The sequence below is a fragment of the Poecilia mexicana genome, unplaced genomic scaffold (genome assembly GCF_051168715.1).
Source record: "Poecilia mexicana isolate PSO_F unplaced genomic scaffold, ASM5116871v1 scaffold_21, whole genome shotgun sequence".
Taxonomy (NCBI): domain Eukaryota; kingdom Metazoa; phylum Chordata; class Actinopteri; order Cyprinodontiformes; family Poeciliidae; genus Poecilia; species Poecilia mexicana.
In genome coordinates, this window is record NW_028263390.1 from 20,754,294 (window position 1) to 20,777,278 (window position 22,985).

The window sequence follows — 22,985 nt, forward strand, 5'->3', positions numbered from 1 at the left end:
ACCAGAAGTCGTTTTTCTGATTTTGTGTTGAACTTATTTATTTTATTGAGGTTGATGGCATTGGGTTGCAGAGAGGCATCTTTCTCTAAAACACGTGAATGCGTTTTGATCTCAGAGCTGCCAGTCCTTGTCTCCCGATTCGCCTAAAACATTTCAGATTTACCTCATCGTTTCTGAACTACAGCCATTTTTTTCTTCCCAGCCTCAACTTTCCCGTTCCTTCCCATAAAAGGCCATGTGTGTGTCCGCCGCTGCGCACGGCCTATTTAAAGTTGCAGGACTGGCTCTTTGAGATTTGGATGAGATCAAGATGCAGTAAAGTCTTTACAGATGGTCTGTTTTTCTTTTCCTTCTCCACATGAAGAGACTGGGGGGGTGAGGGAGGTTTATTAAATTCTGGAAACGTAAACACAGACACGGACGGTAAACAATCCCCTTGGCCAACATCAAGCTCCGTCTGAAAACGGAAAGTTATCTTGCATGTTGTAAGAACTCGGTGGCATCAGCAGGATATTTTCCTTCTTCCTGGTTCTCACTGTTTCCAAGCGATGGTGATTAGTCACTCCTGTTTTGTGGTGAAAACGGGTCTGGATCTAGATGACATAATCTTCCGTAGATCTGACTGTTGCACCGATGTGCTCAGAGCGATTCCTAGTCTGAAATCTCTGCCACCACTCTAATAATCCCAGAAAATCCCGAACAGTTAATCCAATTAGAGTCAACACATAGCTGCCCTCTGCAATAAATCTAATACGGGTTAGCACAAAGAAAAACACTGTGGAAACTTTCTCATCTGTGTTTTATCAGACGTTTATTATGAAGAATCGTATTCTGGTTGAGGGATTCTTTAAAGCTACCTGCTTCTGAGAGCAGTTTAAACAGCTGAGATGACGTATATTTAGCAGGATTAAACCGTGTCAGTTCACTTCATGGAGCTGGAGGGGAAGCCCTCATGATGTAACTCTGTAGTGCATTTATCCTTCGGTAGCGGCGCCATAAGCCGCTGCAGCACCACAATGTAAACACAGCTTGTTTTTCCTTCTGTCTGCAGCCAAATGCACTGACATTCCTCATTAAAAGTTCGATTTAAAGTGAGTAGGTACGTACATGTATATATATATAAACATATATATGTATATATATATATATATATATATATATATATATATATATATATATATATATATATATATATATATATATATATACTTAGTTAGGATTACAGGTGTTTAAGTTTTGAAAAATAGACCATAATTTTCAAACTTTTTCCACCTTTAATCTATGAATTTTAGAAAACATACAGGTCTGTTGGAGGTGAAAACAAATATAAAAATATTAAAACATACCAAAATCCTTTTATTTAATGTCAATACTCAGTCTTTTTGAGGTAACTCTAAGTCTTATTTTTTATTAATAATTTTTTAAAATTATTATTTAAGTATTGTGAGTAGTTATTTAATATTCTGTGTGAAAATCAGTGTTTTTAATTTCTATTTTCAATTAAATATACTAAACTAAAATAGCCAAACTGAAAGTATATTTGAAATTAGTTAGTTTATTTAGCAATTTTTAATTTATTAGAATTAAAAAAAATTTTTTTAATTTTATTCCTTAAATATCTTTAGTTAATATTTTATTAGATTCAGTATTTTTTATTTCCAACTAACTAGCTTAAGTAACATATTCTAAGCTAAAGAGACTCGAACTGAAAGTATGTTTGAAATGATCTGAATCAATGAGTGTTTCCCCTCCGCGTGTCGAAGCAGCCGTGGCTCGTCCTCCTCTCTCATGGTCGCCAGAGCTGTTGCTTCACCAAAGTGTTTGCTTTTAATAAACCCGAGTGCCCAGCTGCAAACACAATGAGGGCACAAAAAAAATCTGTGTATTTATTCGACAATGATGGCGTTATTTGTGATTTCCACAGATTTATCCTCGTTACTCATCTCTCCATGATTAAACTGTCATTTTTAAGCAGATGTGATAACATAAATGCCTTGGAGGATTTTAACTTCAGTTTTGACATTCACAGCTGCAGTGATCAAAATATATCATAGTTTTCCTGAACCCTAGCTTAAATGTGTAGGCATCCTGATGATTGATGGCTTTGGTCTCTGCTGCTCTTAAAATATCCTGAAAGGTCAAATAAGGGCTTTCATTTGATTTCCTGTCGACTTTAAGCTGCTCTGTGTGTATTTAGAGTTGGCGGCATAACGCTTCAGAGAGCGTATTTTCCTGCTTGAGTGACTTGCTAAATGGCTATGCCATTGTTTGACAGCTTTACTGGCTCACTGTTATAACTTTGGTTTCCCAGGCAACGAGTTACGCCAACTATCAGACTCGTTGACCTACTGGTTTACTGCCTGCGGCGACCATTTGTACCAGTCATTACAAATAATTGCCTCTAATTATTGTTGTTCTCGGCATGTGTCGATGCTTCAAAGAGGAACTTAACACTGAGTCAGCAGCTGTAACGGGAAGAACTGCAGCTGAACGCACATCATGCTCTCACACCTGGACGGACTGTAGCAACAGGAACCGAGCTCAGCTTGTTTCTCTACATCTGTAGAACCACGGTCGGGTTTCCCAAGATAACATTGGAGTCAGAGGTTCCACTTCCAGTAACGCTGCTGCTTAAAGCAGCAGCTGAGCGGTGAACTGTGAGGGAACGGATCTGTCAGAAGGCGGAGGATAAAAGGATTTGGAGTCTAATCTGGATGCAGGTTCTAGACGGCTTTGGGTCGATGTTGGCTAACCTAGATTTCCACGGTGGACGCATCCGTAGCCGGCTTCGCCTGAAACAAGTGTCGAGATTCTCTGTTGGAAAGTTGTGTTCACATTGCAAAAGAGCCGCAACTAACAATTATTTTAGTTATCGATTAATCGATTGATTATTCTGAATCAGGTAAACAACTAGCATTCTGAAGATTTTTTTGTTTTTATACAATATTGGGAGAATGTTAAAAGATGCAAGAAAAGAAACATTTCCTAAAATACAATAACAAAGCATTCCTTTAGTTTAGTTGCAAACGAAGCTTCTGCAGCTAAATAAATTCAAACGTCAACAAGTGAAAAGCTCAGACCTTTCTGCTTGATTTAAAGTCAGTATATTGTAGGGATGACCTGTTGATTAATTTATGACTGATTAAGAGCTAGATAACAAAGGCTGGTTAATAGATTTTTAACATTTTGAACCAGGTAAAGCTAAAACTGCCACTTGATGAATTCTGGAACATATTTACAGACAATTTTTTAATCCTAAATGCAAAATATTTAGATTTTGTACAATCTGGGCTTAATTACTCATCTGACAGTACTATTCTTCTAAAGTTTTTTCTTTTTTTTGGGCATCCTCCAGTTAATAATTATTCAGTTTCTAAAATAGTTGACAGTAATCGATTAATCGTGACTAATCCAATTAATCGTTTCAGCCTTAGTAGAAATATGAAGGCAGGATAAGATTAGATGTTCAAACGTTGAGACAAATTGATTTTCTAATAACAAAATCTAGTTTGCTTTCAGAATATGAAGATTTTTTTTTAAACAAAGTGTCTGTAAATATCAAGTTTCAACAGTATTTTAAAACATAAGTAGATTAAACTTCTGTTTGTAGTCGGGTTTTAAGCTATGCTTAAACTGATTCATTTCTTGGTGCTGCAGGCTTGTAGTTTGATAAAAGATGTAATGTTTAGAGTTTATTCATGTGAAAAGGGGAATTCTCATGTTTCACCTGTAAAAAAGTAATAGAGTTCATGAAAGCATAAACTGAAAGAGCACCAGTGTAGCTGGGTTAAGTTAGCATTTTTAAACATCTGATCTATTAATAGAGATGTGAATCATGGATTTGTGGATGTGTTAACACTTCACATTAAAACGAATCAGTTGTTGCAGCTCAGTATTTCCTCTCCAGGTTAACGTTTCTCTTTTTTCCCCTCTCCCTTCTCCTTTTCTTTCCTACCTGTCAGATGATGAAGCACGCCTGGGACAGCTACCAGCGCTACGCCTGGGGTTCCAATGAGCTCCGGCCGGTCTCCAAGCAGGGCCACTCCAGCAATCTATTTGGTGAGAAGCGAAACCCAGGCACACACACAGCACAGACACACAGGATTGATCTTGTTTCCCCGCCGCCAGCAGCCTTGCCCTTTAGATTAAAAGCCAAATTGGCCGCTACTTAGACCCATCCGTCTATGCATGCCTCTAAATGTCAACTTTATCATATATTTATATTCTGTTTATGCATCTAACCAATTGTCAGCAGCTATGGTGCTAATGAGTGCAGCAGCTGTCAGCTTTTACATGGTGAAACAGCTAAGGCTGAAATGATTAATCACGATTAATCAATTCTAGAAATAATCGTCAAGTAACTTAGTAACAGATTAATCTTTAACAGGAGTATAGAGACTCAAAAAAGCTATTTGCTAATAGAACAACACACTCACAGCAGTAATTAACACAAAACTATACAAAAAACCCCCGATAAATGTTTAAATTTAAGATAAAAAAAATCATATCTGTATGTAAATATGTTCTACCCAGAACTCCTAACGTGGCATATGAGGAATTAGGAAAGCTAAGTATGCAGCTGACTGATGTTGTTTACTTTTCACTGCATATAAATAAAAACTACTAGCAAGGACTGAAATGATTAATCGATTATTGAAGTAATTGTCAAATAATTTATTAGTCGATAATCGTTAACTGGAGTAAACACTCAAAAAAAGGCGTCAAATGGCAAAGTATTAGCTTCAAATCATTCAAATTCAGTAAAAAAAACTGAACAAAAACAAAAGGCCTTTTTATTATCCAGTTATTAATCGGTTAATTCAAGCAGAAAAAGATTACATTTTTGGCTGCAGAGGTGTCCTTTACTACAAATGATCAGTCTTTCAGTACAGGAAAGCTGTTTTTGCATTTTAGGCAATAAAATATTATTTCAAAAAGATTAAATAATCTTTTAATGCATTTCTAATACTGTGTAAAAAGTGGTTGAATAAATAATCTGCAGAAAGTGCCATTTTTTAAATCAAGCCGATTAATCGTCATAATAATCGGTAGTTGCATCCCTAGAAAGAGGCATCTTGCAGCAGATCTTTGTTGTGAATATTGCTAGAGTTGCTTGCAGCTTGGAGATCTGTGCATCAGAGGTGTCAGTTAGTCTAGTGCTGTTGCATTCTGCTGATAAGACGCCATTCATGTGTGAAGAAGGCAGCCTGGCCTCAACTGCTGATAAGGAAACAGCAAAACACTCCCACAAGTTGGGTCTCAGTTTTTCCTGCTAGTTGTTGTTTGTAGCAGTTAGATTTTTTTTGGGTGTAATGTTGAGAAAATGGAGGGGAATCTGTGTTGAAGATGTTGGTGTGTTTTGACCTCGCAGCCGCTGTGAAAGCTCTAAACACAGATATGGACATAAAGTAAACCTTTCAGCAACAGGCAGCTCAGTTTTACTGGTGGAAAGTCCAACTTCTCGCTGGTTGAATGCACCTGAAATCTTTAGATTCTCGTGTTGTATTGTAGTTGTTGAAGGAACACGACTTTAAGCATTTGCTTTTGTTGTCTGGGAGTTATGTAAAGGTGCTAAACCACAACTTGGCCCAGCCCAGCCTGAAGGCAAATCCTCCGGCACGTGGCCTCATTCTTCTCCGTCCCATTGAAGAGACACTTACCTGTCAAAACATCTTTTATCACCTGCTTATGAAACGTAAACATCCCAAAACCCTTTCAAAGGCTGAAGGCTCTGGAAAACAAGTGGACTATTATAAAACACACATTTTATTCACTCCTGCACCATGATGATCCCACTGCTTTCCTAAGACAGAAACAGCCATTTGCCAACTTTATGAACATGAACATGGACTTTGCTTCTCCTTTACTTTCAATAGACAATATAAATAAATAAAAAAAAAGCAAAATATATATTTGTTTTTGTTTTTATAGATTAATCAAATTTTTGGTTTTGAAGATTTAATGTTTGGAAAATCTTTCATTTTTTTAACCAATGCACTCCGTGGGCACGCCCAGTTTGGGCCACTTTGCTAAACAAGCGTATTTTACACCTATTTATTTATTTGGACATATAAGTTATCTCTATAATGGAATATTAGGGCCAGGTAAGATTTGTAAATGTTTAATTATTAAAATCAAGTTATAATTTACAGTTTTACAATCATAGTAATATGAGAATAAAGTCGTATGACAATAAAGTCAAAATAATGTGAGAATAAAGTGTTAATATTACCAGAATAAAGTCGTAATATTAGGGAAAAGAAGCAGCAATTTTATGAGAAACCCATGAAAAAAATAACAAATTAAATGAAAAATGTTGAGAATCTTGTGAAATTATACTTTGGTATTGGTTTTACAGGTAAGAAAATATTTAATCTTTTAGCACATTATTATCCACAGCAGGACTTTGAAACAACTGATTTCAAAGAAAGAGCTACACGAACTGAGCTGTTCAGATATTTATAACTCTATGAACTTTTTTCTTGTAATTTGTAGACATTTTTTGGTAAAATTACGCCTTTATTCCCCTAATATTATGACTATAATCTCATAATTAAACATTTGTGTAACTTGGCTCTAATGTGCCATCATACAACTCTCAGAAGGAATTATAGAAATAAAATCAACTTTTTAAAACATATTTTCTGTCACTTATAATTCCTTTTTCAGAAAAGAAAGCGAGAATTCACACCTCCCCAAACAAACCAGAGTTCAATTAAAGCAGACTAAACAACCCTGGTGTGAATGCAGCCCATATAATCCTTTGTGATTCCAGCATTGCAGACTTGCTCACAGTGCAGATTCTGGTTGCATATGATCGGCTGCTCCAGTTTTTTCATACTGAACACTGTTTTAGTGCTGCACCTCTTACATTTAATGAGGAAATTCAATCAGCTTTGTGTAAATTCCTTCCCCCCGTGTTCCTAGTCGTATGTAAATGTAGGAAGAGAGAGAACAATCCAGGTCTATGAATACTAATTATTAGATTAGCCTGTTCAGTCCTGTGTTTGCCTTTCTCTTTACATTCCCCTCCTGGTGTTCTGAGAAGTAAATAGGCTCTTCTCCTGTTTTTCCAGACCCGTTCCCATCAGTAAACAGGACTCCTCACCCTCAGGGCCTCGTCACAACCTCCCCTGCTCCATACAACATTATCATCAGAACTTTAATATTAAACACCTGAGGCATTAAACACAACAGTCAAAATAAACTCAACACTTCATTTATCAAACTCTGAAGTAACAGAGTTATTGTGTCTATTTAGACATGCTTAAAGATGCAGTATGTAACTTTTTAAAATGGTTCATAGCCATGTTATTAATCCATCTCTAAACGCTTTATAAATCATTATTACTGTTTATTATGCATTGATTAAGGGTAAGAAGGAGACAAAATCCATCTGTTCTTGCCAAATAGTGAGATATTTGTTCACATATTTATCTAGATAAAGATAGATACGATACGCTGCAGCTTCATATGATGATAAAATAAACTTATTTAGGTTTCTGGTCTTTTGGTTCATCAGCTGTTAAATTTCCAGATGCAGGCATTCGCTGGTGGAAATGTAGAAAATGGAAAGCTGGAAAATATGGCATCAATGTTTCAAAATATGATTAAATATTGGATTTTATCTTGATGTTGGCGTATTTGTGAAGGTTTCTTTTTTAAAATGATTGGATTCTTTGTGAGTTTTGGCTCGCTGCCATCTTGGATCGGCGTTTTCTCGTGTATCGTCGTCAGATGGCCGTCTGGAGGGCTTGGAGTCCTACTCAGCGCCTCAAGCTGGCTACTTTCTGGCATGAGTTCATGGATTCTCCTGCCAACAGGATGCGTTCAAAGAAATGAGTTGGGAAAATCCACATGACTTCTCCAGCAGAACATTGGAAGTTGTTGAGATGATAAGTTATCCTAATGTTTTCAATGTGGTGGCGGATTGGTGCGTTTCCAGCAGAGATGGGATAGACTGCCGGGTGGATGCGTCTCCTCTGTGGAGAGAAACTCCTTGGTCTCAGACGCCAGCTGTTCCATCAGCTGTTTCCACTTTAAGTGTGTTTAGCTGGATTTTGGCTCATTCCAGGGACGTCTTTATCCTGCATTGAACATATGCTCTGCTTTCTGGATATATCTGGTTTCCTGCAGCGACAAAACCAGGAGCTTTTAAGTATTCAAGTTATGATTCTTGCAAAACAAAAAGATTAAAGTAAAAATAAATACATTTGTTGTCGACTTTCTGAGAGTTAAAATGCTTTGTGTCCAGAAATGGGAAAATGTTATTTGTTGGATAAAACAAATATTCATTTTCCTTGGTGCTGATTAATTGAATCCCCAAATACGGCAATAAGGATTAAGACTGTAGATGTTAGCTTCTGTGACAATGATAACACAGCTTCCATTATTTGGTGTTTGAACCATTAAAATAGGCAGTTGGAAGTAGGGCTGTTGTAAACGAATATTTTAGTAATCGAGTAATCTATTGATTATTCTTACGATTAATCGAGTAATCGGATTAAAAAAAATTCTAAAATGAAATACTGGTAAATCTGGCATAATACCGGTGTTACTATCAGATATCAATATCAGTCCAATTTTTCATATTTGAGCATCCCTAACAGTTGCTTTTTTGTAGTTTAGAAAACTAACCTGCAACAATAATAGCTCACTTTCTAAGTTAACCAGAAGAAAAGTTATAGAAAAATCTGAAATTATATTGAATTTAATAACAAAGAGGCAGGCTCACAAATATGCTTATAAAAAATGTCTACAATCCAGCTTTTAGTTTATGTATTCATCTTCAGTGAGTTTAATAGATTAATTAAACTCACCTTGCCACCTAACCTGTCACGCTTTGGGTTTGAAAATACGGGAAATGCCGCCTGGAGTGGGAGGAGAGGGCGAATGAACGAACGTAAGATGGGTGGAGGGGAGGAAATAGACCAGCGGACTGACGAACCGTTAGACCGGGGGACGAACACGGGGGGAAGCAATACGGGATATTTACGACACCTTCACTGGTCACACTCAGAAACTCATCTACCAGCCATGTACGATGCGCTCCGCCACCCGTTTCTTCAGACCGGGATATGAAATTTATTGTGCGGTTCGTCGGTAAAGCTACATTTACACGGTAAGCATCAGCTACTCAGCCGCCCGCCCTGTTCAGTCTATCCGCTCACCTCAGCGCTCTTCCCGCCGTTCGCTTTCAACCAGCAGCCCCGGAGGAGAAATGCTCCAGGCATTTCCCCAGTAATTTTAAGGATGCTTATTGGTTCCCCAAAAACGATAAAAAGTCGGGCATTATCATCAATCAATAAAATCCCCACGGGCCAATCTTGAAGATTGGACTTTATGCCGCTGAGACTTAGCTTTTGTCAACAACTCAGAGGCGGAAGTGAGAGCTCCGCGCAACGCAAATGAAGTCCCGGCCGGAACACGGTGCGCTAACTAATAAAACATAAATTAACGAAGCTTCGAGGCAGGTAAATTTTCCTCGAGGAATTTTAGTAATTGAGGTACTCGAATCATTCGAGGAATCGTTTCAGCCCTAGTTGGAAGCGCTTTTAGACGAATCATATCAGCATTTGCATATTTCAGCTATTTAGAGGATGTAGGTCCTAAAACTCCTAGGGGTCCACGGTTCAACAAAACAACGGAAAACTTGGATGGATTAACTTAAGGTTATGAGAATGATCTGGTTTTTTACAGGTAAAAAATAAAGATATTAAAGGACGAGGGGGGTTATCCTTCATACGTAGGCCTTAAAAGGTCTTAAATTAATTTTAAAAATGTAAGTTGGCCTTAAATACTTTTATTGGTCTTAAATTTAGTTGTGACAGGACTATTTAATCTCATATTCTGTATTTTTTTTTCTCGCATGATTTTTTTGTCAGGCAAAAGTTTGAGTAGCACTCTAACTTGGTCATTGTGTTTCTGACTCAAATTGATAACTAGCTGCTAATAAGCAATGCTAGCTAGCTTCCACCAAGCTTTTTTACGTCTAAAATTCATCGCCTGTTGGCTTTACCTAAACAGTAGGCCAATAAGACACTTGCCGTATCAACAAACAAATCTGCAACAAACTTCCAGAAAACTGAAAAACAGCTGAAAAACTTATTTCCTTTAAATCACATATGTCAGAGTCAAGGCCCGCGGGCCACATCCGGCCCGCGAGAAGGTTTTTTACGGCCCCTGGGATGATCTTGATTTATTATTAGAACCGGCCCGCAGACCGCAGCAAGCCGGCACCCCGTCTGAAAAAAAATATCTTCCTTATTTGAACTGTAAGTAGTTCTTTAAATGTTCTGTGAGATGATGTACTTACCCATGTATCCATAACAACCGGAACTTTCAATATCCACCAAGTTATTGCCGAAATATACCGTCTATTAAACGAGTGCCCCCCGGATTAATTACACTCTCTGCAGCTGCAGCTGCGAAGTTACCGTATTAACCCGATACTTGCTGGAAAGTGCAACGTCTCCAGAAACCGTTGGAATTTTTCCACTTAGCGCTACGTGTGGCGGAATTACGGTACTGCAAATTTAGATGTGTCGCCGGCGACACATCTAAATGCCTTGACTCTGACATATGTGGATTAATAGAGTTTTGCACTTTATTTTATTGTATTTCAATCCAATTATATTTTAAAAATATTACAGTTGTGTCTGTTGAAAATTAAAGATTACTGACAGAGCCATAAGAAAATATTGCTTTATTTATCTGATCATATTGGAATATATTTGTTAGGTTTTCAGTAGGTTCAATTAGGTTCACTAGACTATATGCGTCATTTAAAAAAATTTCAATGAACATTCGATCAGTCCGGCCCTCGGCTTGTAGCTAAATTTTTTATTTGGCCCTCCATCCATTTGACTTTGACACCCCTGCTTTAAATCAAGGCTTAGAACCCATCTGTGTAGGGTTTTATTCACACTAACTGGAACATTGATCAACATATTTGATGCGTATTTGCTTGATGATTTTGATGATTACATTTGACAAAATATAATGTTTCATAATAGATGATATAATGGTTTTTTGAGGTAAAGCACTGTGAAGTTTGCTATGCAAGTAAACCTGATGCCAATAAACAAATAAGCTAAGTTTTACCACTTCAACATGAGTAGTCAGAGTTGATCCTCTTGTTGTCCCAGTGCAGACTCTCCGTTTCTCTTCCTGCCTTTTATTAAAAGTCTTAAACACAGTTTGGTGACTGAAGGCTTTTGCCGAACTTGTATTTTTAACAAATATCCTGAAAAGCTGACTAGGCTGTTTCAGATCCTGTGCCTTAGGAGTCTGTAGATTCATTGGCTCTGCTAAAATTAAATCCAGCTAGAGGCGTGGATGGCATCCATCTCTTCGCCTGTCGCCTCGGCTCCTTCCCTACCTGACTGAAATACTTCTGATACAGAGCAGGTGCATCTCTGGTTTTGATTTGCTGGCTTGTAACTTTTCAAGGTGGTTTAAATCAATAGTTTTTCCTGCTTTCTTGAGGTCTTTTTTTGTTGTTTTCGTTGGACATTTGGACTCTACTATTAATCATTCATAGGTTTTTGTGCATCCTTAAAAAGTCTGAAAAAGTCTTAAATTCATGCTTCTAAAATTAAGACCTTAAAGTGTCTTACATTTATTTATAAATATGTCAAACACAGAGCTTAAATATTGTTGTGGCAGGACTATTTACTTTCATATATACTATGGATGTTGCAACACACTTCCTCAGTCGCATAAAGAAGTGTGATTTATATCACTAAACTGCTCCTTTATTTAATCATAGTTTTATTGATAGTCTCACAGAAAATAATAAAACTAACAGTTGTTGGGGGAAATTATTGTATCAAGACAACAGTACAATAAATGGCCACCCTAACATAGACTACTTCTTTGCATTCTATAACTTGAAGTGGTTGAGGCTACCGCTAACTATCTGCTAATATATCTTTGCTAGCTCCTGGGTAAGTTTGAATTTATTGCCATTCATCTCCGTGACTGGCTCACTTCTCTTGCTAATCCATGAGAGGCACTACTGCTACACACACATGTATAAAATATTTCTGTTGCAATATAGGTATTGAATATCATTCATTATGGTCTTAAAAAGCCTTAAATTTTAGTCGGTGAAACCTGCAGAAGACATTTTGTGTGTAAAAGTTGTTTAAATTCTGAGCTATTAATGGTAATACTTCACATTCTCCCCACTTATTAATACATAATGCATTCAACACAATATTTTCCATTTTTTCTGAATCGGGTGCGGCTTGCTCGGGTTTGACATTGACCTGAAAGTGTAGTTATTTTCCTGGACAGTCGGATGGAGCTGTAGCTGCAGGCGATGTGAAGAAGTGAAGACCTTCAGCTCCTCCTGAGACACAGTGGCTTTGCAGTGCAGGTTTTCTTTCTGGCCCCGTGTGCAGAGCTTTAAAAAGGCCCCAGGATGAAGGGCAGGCTTTGCCACAGATGCTGCAAGGCTTTTTGTGAGACTTGCTTTTCTTTGTCGCTTTGTTTTTCTCCCTGCGGTCTTTCCTCCTGCCCGTGTCAGAGCACTGTGACTTCTTTTATTTATTATCGCCTTTAGTTGAAGCGATACTGCAGCTAACGCAGAGCTGGAACAATTTTTCAGGTTCAATAATCACCTGAGGATGTGTCTTTTCTTGCATTTTCATTAGGTATTATTTTCTGCATTGATCTGCGTTCAGTTTTGATAAAATCAAGCAAATATATTAGCCTGATATTTATTGTAGATCCAAAACTTGAAAGGGGTTTTTACAACATTTTATTAGGGCCATTCATTTGGGAAAAAATGGAGCAAAACTCTGAAATCTTCTAATTAATCTCATACATTTTCAAGAAAACTTGAAATTTTTCTCTAAATATTTGAAATACAGAAATTTCCAGTATTCTGTTATATGTTCTCCTTGATTTGTTCTAAATTTCTGACATTAATGTCAAAGTTTCAATGTTTGTTTTGCTTATAAAGTTCAACCCAGCAGTTTGTGTGGATTTTTCCAACATCCTTTAATTTGCCTACATTTATTTTCTTCTAAATGCATTGATCCAGGCCTTTAGAGTTTGAAGACTTTTATCTGTTCATCAATTTGTCAACCACATTGTCTAACCATTGAATCTTCGGTAATCCATCCGTCAACCATATAGACAGTTGTCCAGTCATTAAGTTTTGTTTTTATCAATCCATCAACCGTTTATTAACCAATCTTTAATTTTTCCATCTGTGCACCCAACCTGCCATCGATCTGCACTTTCATCCATCTGTCCATCCATCCATCTGTCCATCCATCCACAAAGTTTTGCTGTCCAGTCAATCTTTGGCTTTCAAAGTTTCCAATGTCAGACCTTTGTAGAAATACCTGCCATAAATTCATAGAGAAGATTTGTCTATAATTTTAAAGATTAAGGAAATTTGAGAATGGAGATGTGTGTAATTTGGACACTTCCAGCTGAGTGAATGTAATTCCAAATGCTAAAAAAAAAAGACTTAAAGGACGAGAAGCAGACACGCCGGTCTGCAGCTCACCTTCAGTTAGATGGCAGAGTTGATGATGTGGAGGCATGGGGGGCTTACAGGGTTGAGGTGTGTAAACTAGTTGGCTGCATGTGCTTCTTGGCCACATTCCTTTCATTATGTCATCCCACATTTGATTCTGCTGCTTCCTGCTCGCGGACGGCCTCTGAGCCCCGGCGCTGTCGCGAGCAAGGCTAAAAATAATATTATCCACCAGTCAAGAGGACTGATGTTTCTGGTGTCTTTCTATTCCGACAAGTCATTTAGTTGGTTATGTAATTTGACATTGAGTCCCGGGCTGCAGCCTCGGCTCCCACGCAGCATTCAGTGCGCCTGTGAATCAGATATTCAATCTTTGTAATTGAAATGGATGGAGTAATTCTGCTGTGGCCTTCCCTCAGGTTTCTCTGCTGTGTGTTTGTCAGCATGATGAGGCGGAGGGAGTTGAATTTGGTTGAGTCTGGAGTGATGTAAATCTCCCGCAGCACGGCGGCTGTGGATGGGACTCGGATAAGAGGGGAGCTGAAATGTTGCCGTCATGACATGGATGCAATACACTTGAAATCCCTGAGATGCTAAAACTTTTCTCCTGGGTTTTTGTTGTGAAACTTTAAACTGTCAACTGCTTCAATTAATCACACTTAATGCACCTTAAACAACAAGAAGTCTCACCTCCCAGGGTTTGGAAACACTGCAGCACCACTCATCCTCTCATTAGCTCTATTAAAGACACAAACTACTGATGACTCTTATACTTCCTTATAAAAGTATCTACAACCCTTTGTAATGTTAAAAATGACCATTTTATTTTGATTTTTTTAATACCAGCAGGAACTGCTGCATTGATGCTACATATGTTCATCAGAAAAATATCAAACTATCAGAATTTATCAAAAGCAATCAGGAATCTTTAGCGATTATCATAAATTTATCAGGAATTAAACTTTTGAAAACATCTAAAAATAAAGTCAAATAACGGTTCTGGTGCTTAGATCGATCAAAAAAGTTCAAAAATGTGTTAAAGCAGACATCCAATCAGCCACAAGCTCACCCTTTCTGTTTGATTTTTATATTTATATAATAATTGTGAAGTTTTGGCTTACTACTTAAAAAAAAAAGAGGTAAGTAAATAGTCTGTTAATGATTAATCGATTACTAAATTAGCTGACGATTACTTTTGTAATCGATTCATCTGATAGTTTCAAACTTAATTTTTTTGTAGAGTTTTGGTGTAATTAATCCTCTGAATATGAAAATATTTAAACAATTGTCCGTTTTGAGTGTTTGTACTCTAATGATTAATCGATTACTAAATTAGTTGACAATTCTTTCAATAATCTATTAATTGTGATTAATCCGATTCATCGCTTCATCCCCAATATATTTTTTGAACAGTTTTGTACACACATTTTGTGTACTCAAGTTAACAATTAATCGATTATTAAATGAGTTGACAATTATCTCAATAACAGATTAATCACGATTAATCATTTCAGCCCTGATTTCAGTGTAAATGGTAACCACTCTCAGAGGCTAGATGTAAAAGTAAAGACATTTAGAAAATCGTTTATCACTTTTGTCTTGACCTATTGCGTAAAATCGTAACAATATCCTAAAAGATGATATGGTTGCTTCAAATTTGCTCGTCTTGCTTCACTTTACCTCCCTCCTAATATCTGTGTCAGCATCACATTTTCAGCACAGAGTAAAAAAGGAAGGAGTCTGGCTAATGCCTTTCGCTGTAACCTTCACAAAAAACAGTTGACGCTTGAATATGTGGCAGCCAAAGCCAAGAGGTTAACACGCTCTGGGATGTGTGTGTGTGTGTGTGCGTGTGTCTGTGTGTGTGTGTGCGTGCATGCGTGTGTGTGTGTGCTTCCTGCCCACAGTAACGCGATTACCCAAAGCCTTAGCCATCACTTTTCCTCCCCAACCCTTTTTGACCTCCTGGAATAAAAAATAAAACTGAAATGAGGCAAGTGTTTGGGTCACTGGAAGCTGAATGTGTTGAGATCTGGATGATAGTGTGGGATTAGGGATTAAACATCTAGTTTTGGTTGGAACAATTTTAGGCCGTTTGGTTAGAAAGACAGTGAGCCGAAGAGATGATTTCTATTTAAAAGAGTTTCGGCGTTATGTTTTTAATACCAGTCACTCTTTGGCTTCTTCCAGACTTGTAAAGGCTGAGGCTGCCGTTTCTATTTTTGCAGAGTCAGCACATCTTTCCTCCATCCATTTAACTTCCCTTGGAAAGCTGGCGAGAGGTTGAGTCTGCAGCCTTGTCTGTTTTCCGTCGCCTGGCTGGGTGACGGCGTATTTCATAAAGTCAAGGGAATTTTCCAGCCGCTGTCAGCTCACCTTGTGTTTAGTTTTTGACGGGGAACAATGTTTTCACTAGATACTTTTACGGGCGAGTCCGAGGTGGAGAGACACCGGGCAATTTCTCTTTATTGGGAAGATGGAAAACAAGATGATGTGTAGCAAAATGTCAAAGAAGATCTCGACGTTTGCTGGTTCGGCTTCCGCACATCTATTTGTGTTTTTCTCTGTTTTTAATCTACTTTGCCCTCTGCAGGGTTTCATTTATGTTCTGTATGGCTGCAGCCAAATGTCTGTATATGAAAACTCCAAACGGATAAAAGAAACAGTTTAGAGAGTCACGGCAGACATGAATAGTCGATCAAAGATCTGCCGAATTTTAAAGAAAACAAAGTTTATCTTTTAACCTCAAACGTCCAGTCAAAACCAGCAGAACTGCTGAATCACCCAAAGATTATTTACATCTATATACAATATTTCTTACTCTTCTTACTTTAAGCTCCTGGCTTGAAAGTTTGTTCACAGATTTGTGTCGCTTTCCCCCATTTGTTCTGCTGATCTTTTAATGTAATACATGTATCTGGACTTTGTGTGACGTCGTGTCTTAATGATGGATTTAATTATTAAGGTTAATGTTGATGATTTTTCCATGAAAGGAGGAGAAGTTGGATAAAATATTGATATCTCTGTCATTAGAAGAGAAGTGAGTGTTGGAAGAGAAACGAGTGGATGGATTGTGTTTCACAGGAAAAGAAGAATAATGTTGGTTAATGACTTTTGGAGCCCTTTCTTCTCATTTTTCAGCCTCCCTTTGCTGCAATCTTTCCTTGTGTCCTACCTCAGAACAGAGCCGTAATGATTCTTGTCTTCTGGGGACACTGGCTTTCCCATTTTTCATCTATCTGTCAATTTCTTCCCTCCTTCAGCTTCTTTGGCTTCCATCGGGGTAAAACAAGCTCAGCCAGGTTAGATAAAGAACATCAAAAAACATAAATCTTAATGTTTTGCCAATTGGACTCAAGTCAGGACATTGACTGGGCCATTTTAACAAGTGGACATGCTCTAATATAGGGCAGGGCGAAAACTTGATTTGGTTTTTGAAGACTGTTTTTTTTTTTTTTTTCACCAAAGCACTCCTTGGTGATGTCAGCATGGCCAAAGCCGCCATCTTGTTTGGCAAACTTCTATTTATTTGAACTTTGAATTCAGGTTAACTCTATAACGATAATTCTGTCATTTTGAGTACTTTCAAAAATAGTAATGGCATAATAACACAAGAACATATTCTCAAAGATCGATAAATGTTAAATGAGATCTGGTAAGAAAAAATCTGATTTTATTTTTAAACCTTGGTATCAAACCTTACTTCCAATTTGGATATGTGCTACATTATCTGCATTTCAGTTAAAAATGTGCACAGAACTTCAGTATTCTTTTAATTTTGCAATTGCGGTATTTCCATAGAATAAGAAACAATTAAAATCACACCTAAATATTCACAGTCATTAAAAACACGATTCTCAGACTCTTTTCTGTTGTCGTCTTCTTTGTCGTTTCCACCAGTAGCAACATCCTGTTGCCTGTTGTTGATCATGTGACTCCTGTCATGCAAAAAAAGTGTTTCCATTAAGTACATTTATTTTCAAAATGTCAAAGTACGCAATCATATGATCAATGGAAATGCAACTATTATTGTTTGATCACATAAAATCCACCAGTTTGGGACGGTAACGTGACAAAATGTGGAAAACTGGAAAGAATACGATTGGCACTGTAGTAAGTTGAAATTGAAAGTTGCATATGGACCAACATTGGAGTTGCATTTTAAGTTAAACTAAAACCGCAAAAATAATTTTTTAAACAGGAAGTCTGTAGAAAAAAGAGTTAGTGTAGCTATTGTTTAGTAGCTAAATATACCATTTGTTGCCGTTGACAGAAGCACTTCTGTTTTGTTAATTTATGCAAAAACTCATATATGAAGTTAAATTCTTGCACGCGAACAAGCTAAGCGCCAACAGCGAGCGCCACAATCCTTCCCTCTCGCTCGGCGCTTGTAGAGTCGTTTCTTCCTCTGCTACTCATGTTTATGGAGAGGCCACACTGATTCCTCCCTCTGCTGAACCATCTGCCGCCTCACACACACACACACACACACACACACACACACACACACACACACACACACACACCTCAGACGAAACCCAGCCGTCGCACGCACCTCAGACCTTTCCATCTGGACCAACACACAGATCCTTGATCTGATTTTAGAAGCTGCTTCAGGGGCCTTGAAATCCTTGAAAGTTTTTGAATTTCAACTTGGTGTTTTCAAGTTTTGGAAACTACTAGAAAGTGCTTGATATTCAAACTGCTCTGCTTTGTAATAAAGTGCGATCTAAATTTTTAGAACACCATTTCCAGTTGAAAGTTGAAATGACAGTTGAAATAAATCAGACCAAACTTTTCTTGCTTTAGGTCAGTTAGAAATACTAAAATTATTCCTTACCTAACCTGAAAATCTCATGTTTTTTTCCCAAAATATTCTTTAATTTAGTGTATTAAAAACAAAAACCTGAAAGATAACTCTACTCCCACTGTGAAACAATTTAAACTGTCAAACGAACCTGACAGTTTAGTCAAAGAAGACGAATCAAAGCAGCAAACATGACTGACACCACTGTTTTACCTTTTCTATGTTTTAATTGGTGTTTTGATAATTTCTCCCCTTTTAAAGTTGTAAGAAAAGCTTTTGCTTTAATAAAACACTGAAATACTTGGAGCGTTTACACATTCAAAAGGTTATTTAGTGCAGATTTGAGTGGCAGCTCCATTGCTTTTTCCTGCAGACAGGCCATTAAGATGAAAGCTCCTTTAGAGTTACAGAAAAATCTGTACGACAACATTAATGCGTATTCAGACATTTAGATTTATTTTCCTCTTTAAGCAGCGTTTCTTCATTTCTTTATCATTTATACCCCAAATTTCTCCTTCCTTCCTTCCTTCCTTCCTTCCTTCCTTCCTTCCTTCCTTCCTTCCTTCCTTCCTTCCTTCCTTCCTTCCTTCCTTCCTTCCTTCCTTCCTTCCTTCCTTCCTTCCTTCCTTCCTTCCTTCCTTCCTCCCTCCCTCCCTCCCTCCCTCCTCCCCCCCTCCCTCCCTGCTGTACCCTCCCAGTAAACAGTAATTTCTAAAATGTGAACCCAACATGGATCAACAGGAACTCTTGGACCCTTTGTGAAATTGCGTATTAAACTTTTTTACCTAAATATCAGTTTTTCTTCTTCCTTTGTTCTCTGTAGCTCTACTTCCTGTTGTATGTCTTTCTTTGCGTTGCTTCCTCCCTTTAATTGGTCAGATGGTTTCTCCATGTTGGGTTTTATGTTCAGAACTAAAAGCTCTGCATGTTTCATGACTTATTGAGCTGCTTGGCGCCGACCCAAACCCACATTTGTTTCTGGTTTTGGAGTAATGAGTGCATTGAAATGATGATCTATATGTCCTGCCTTCTGCTATATTAATCACTGCGGATGAACAGAAGTTTTTACGTTTCATCGGATCGTCGGTACTGCTCACCATCTGCCTGTTTAATAATTTACTCTACCTCTATAACTTTAACAGCTTTTTCAGAACTTTGCGGTAAATTTGAGGCCAACATCTGGACTCGGATAAAGCTTCCAACAGCTCAGAAATCTTTTTATGTCTTCATTAAATCTATTTCTGATGCTGCTGAATAGATGGCACACTAAATATATATTTATGACACAAAAACCTGCAAAAACTTTTCATTTAAATGAGAGCTACAACTAAAGATTATTTTTGTTAGCGATTAATCAAATATTCTGGCAATTATTTGATTAATCAGAATATTGAAAAGTGGCACATTTTACAGATTTTTGTTTAAGTCTGTTTATACAATATTACAAATACATCAAAAGATGTTATTTCCTAAAATGCAACAACATAGCATTCCTAGAGTTTATACTTTATCATTTGTACAAATTATGCAATTTCTTTTCACCATAAATATGAAATGTATATATTTTTGTCGAATTTTATATTAATTACCGCTCTGACTGTGTTGTTCTTTCAGTAAATATCCCTTTTTTGAGTCTGTTTACTCCAGTTAATGATTAATCGATAACTAAATTAGTTGACGATTATTTCAACAATCGATTAATCATGATTTTTCTGATTAATCGTTTCATCTCTAATTGAAATGTGTTTTTTTTCTGTTTCTTCCAGGAAGTATAAAAGGTGCAACAATAGTGGACGCTCTGGATACGCTCTACATCATGGAAATGTTTGAGGAGTTTGAAACTGCCACAGATTGGGTGGAGAAAAACCTGGACTTCAATGTGGTAAGTTAATAAAATAACAACTAATCAATAATCAAAGAGTTTCATATTTACTTTCAAAAACATAAAAAAGTGCTGTGGTTTAGTATGACATTAAATAATCCAAGTGTTTTTCTTTTTAAAGAACAAAAAACGTTTTGAATTTTTCATTGTTTCTAAAGAAATATCTGCTTCGGTTTATTAAATTAAACATTCTGATCAAGAGTTATCATGTTTCTGATAAAAACTCTGGCTTAAAATGGTCAAAACAACACATACATTTAGTTCTCCTTCATTTCTCCTTATTGTTGTCAATAAAATCCTAATCAAATCATCATAAGAGGATCTTTAAAAGTTAAAACCTCCAGCAATAAATCTGAGTTTTCTTTATGCTACTGAAAAAGGAGTTAGTTAAAGTTTCTTTAGGTGAAATAGGACTGTATATTTTTTACTCTGCGTTGACTAATGAGCTCAGCGGCTTGTGTTCCTGAAGATGTGAACGTCGGTACAGCGCAGACAATTTGCCCTCTTCTCCTTTGATGTTTCCCTTTATTCTCGAGCCATCCTCATTATGATTAAGAGCCTCTCATTAAGAGGAGGCAGAAAACCATTTTAGCTTTGCTTTAGCGTAGTTATGACTGTGTCTGCGGATCGGTGTCGTAACCAGATTCATCTAAACCAACCAAATATAACTGAAAAATCAGCTGTAACAGCCACAACTGACAGGGAATCAGCCCGTCTTTGTTTAGTCTTCCATCTAAAGAAAAAGTGTTCATGCTCTGAATGCGAGACGTTTTTCTTCATGTCCTTGTAAAATGAAGCCACGTGTCTTATTTTATTATTTTTTATTTTTTTGCTGTTGCTGCTTTTTTGCATAATCCTTCCTGATTCCAGTGTGTGGCAGTTGTTGGCCTGTCAGTCAAGCTGGATTATATCAGCAGAGAGCCAATTGTTTCCTGGCGTAAACTCCTTATTTCCTGCAGGAGTAGAAAAACCCAGAGAAGTACGGCTCACGACAGTTTGTAGAGACAATTTAGAGGATTTCAACTGGGAAGGCTCCAGCATGCTACTAGTTCCTGGAGGATAGAGAGGATTGTGAATATGAGAACTGCGATATGACAATGTTGTTAATGACTTAGTTATGCCGTGTCTACACTACTAGATACTTTAAAAATACTTGTATTTAGAGCTGAATGTAACAATTATTGCTATCATTCAAGCGATTATTCGATTAACCATACGATTAATCGGATAAAACATTTGCTCATTCCACCTAAGCTTAGTATAATATTAGGAATACATTAAAAATACAAATAAACAATTTATTTTTGAAACAAGAAAATAAGTATGTAATTAAGTAAAATAATGCCGCATTCCTTTAGTAAATTTGAAGTTAAAATTATGCTACTTAAGATTTAGCTAAAACATATTTACAGACAAATATGTTATACATGTTACATATATTTTTTGTAAAGGTTTGAGCTAATTACTGCTCTGCATATGTTTTATTGATTATTCAGAAGATGAATTGATTAATCGGATTAATAATTTGCTCATACTGCAGATTTTTCATTTGACGTTTAAGATTATTTTAACACAATATTAGAAATAAGTAAGTAAATTCCTTTTCTAAATAAGAAAATAAACTTTTTATAACCAAAAAGGCAATAACAAAGCATTGCCTAATAGATTTTATTTTATTTTTTACAGAAATTGGACCAGGGCTTGAACTATGTCACTTGAGGAGTTCTGGGAGGGTTTATGTTTGATGCAAAAAGCTTTTTTTGTGTAGTTTTGCATTAAATACTGCCCTGTAATTAGCTTATTATCTTTTTTTGCCTGTACACTCAATTTAACAATTAATTGTTTACAAACTTAGTTGACTGATAATCGATTAATCACAATTAATTTGATTAATTTTTTCTGCCCTGCTCATATTTATTTACAGAATTTGAAACAGGTTAAGCTGGAACATATTTACAGAGAAAGAAGTTGCTTTTTTATCTTAAGTGTATATATTTTTGTACAGTTTTGAGTCTTTATACTCTGGTTGATGATTAATCGATTACTTAGTTGACCATTATTTCAAGTAATCGATTCATCTTGACTAACCGCTTGTATTTATGCAATATTCATTCAATTCAGAAATACTTTAACATTAAAGTATCATCAAAGAGTCTTGGTGGCATGTTAACTTTTAAATATATCACATTGCATCTCCTGGATGACACCATCACTTGTTGGCAAGCTCTGCTAATCCACTTCATTTGTTTTTGGCGCTCTTCTTTAAACCACCAACAGGCATATTTTGATTATTTCTCCAGTCGTAGCCTCTCAAAATGCTCCCAAGTTTCTCTTTTTGACGTTTTAATAGAGCAGATGCTTGGTGATGATAGGCATCCCTTCTGCTCCAAAGATTTTTAGGTGGATCATTAACTCATTGGCTTTTGCTGAAGTTCCTCAAATCGTTTTCAGCTAGGAAATGGCCATGCTTAGTCAGTTTCCTGCATGCTCTGTAATGGCCTAAATGTTGCAACATCAGGAGACTTGATTCTGAGCTTGCCAACCTTTTTTCAGGAGGGAGATAGTGTCATACAAATGCTGACTCACAGGGTCATTGCCCAACAGTTTAAAGCTGTAATAAATGCTGAAGTCCAGCACATGAATAAATCACTGCTGTAAATGGGAATAAATAATCATCCTGAGTTGGCAAAATTAAAGAATCCAAAAGTAGTTATTCGGTTTTAGTTTTGAATGAATTAAAGAGAAAGAAAAATGAGTATGAGAAAGTTTGAATATGTTTTTCTTTTTTTTTTCTTACTATC

General features: G+C 36.8%; 1 protein-coding gene across 1 annotated transcript in view; it reads left to right on the forward strand.

Annotated features, from left to right (window-relative positions):
• man1a1 (mannosidase, alpha, class 1A, member 1) overlaps positions 1-22,985 on the forward strand; it is a 119,363-nt gene that overhangs the window by 26,858 nt on the left and 69,520 nt on the right. The window contains exons 2-3 of the mRNA XM_015004389.2: positions 3,963-4,059; positions 20,069-20,184. Coding sequence (XP_014859875.2) covers positions 3,963-4,059; positions 20,069-20,184 — 213 coding nt within the window. The remainder of the gene's footprint in view (positions 1-3,962; positions 4,060-20,068; positions 20,185-22,985) is intronic.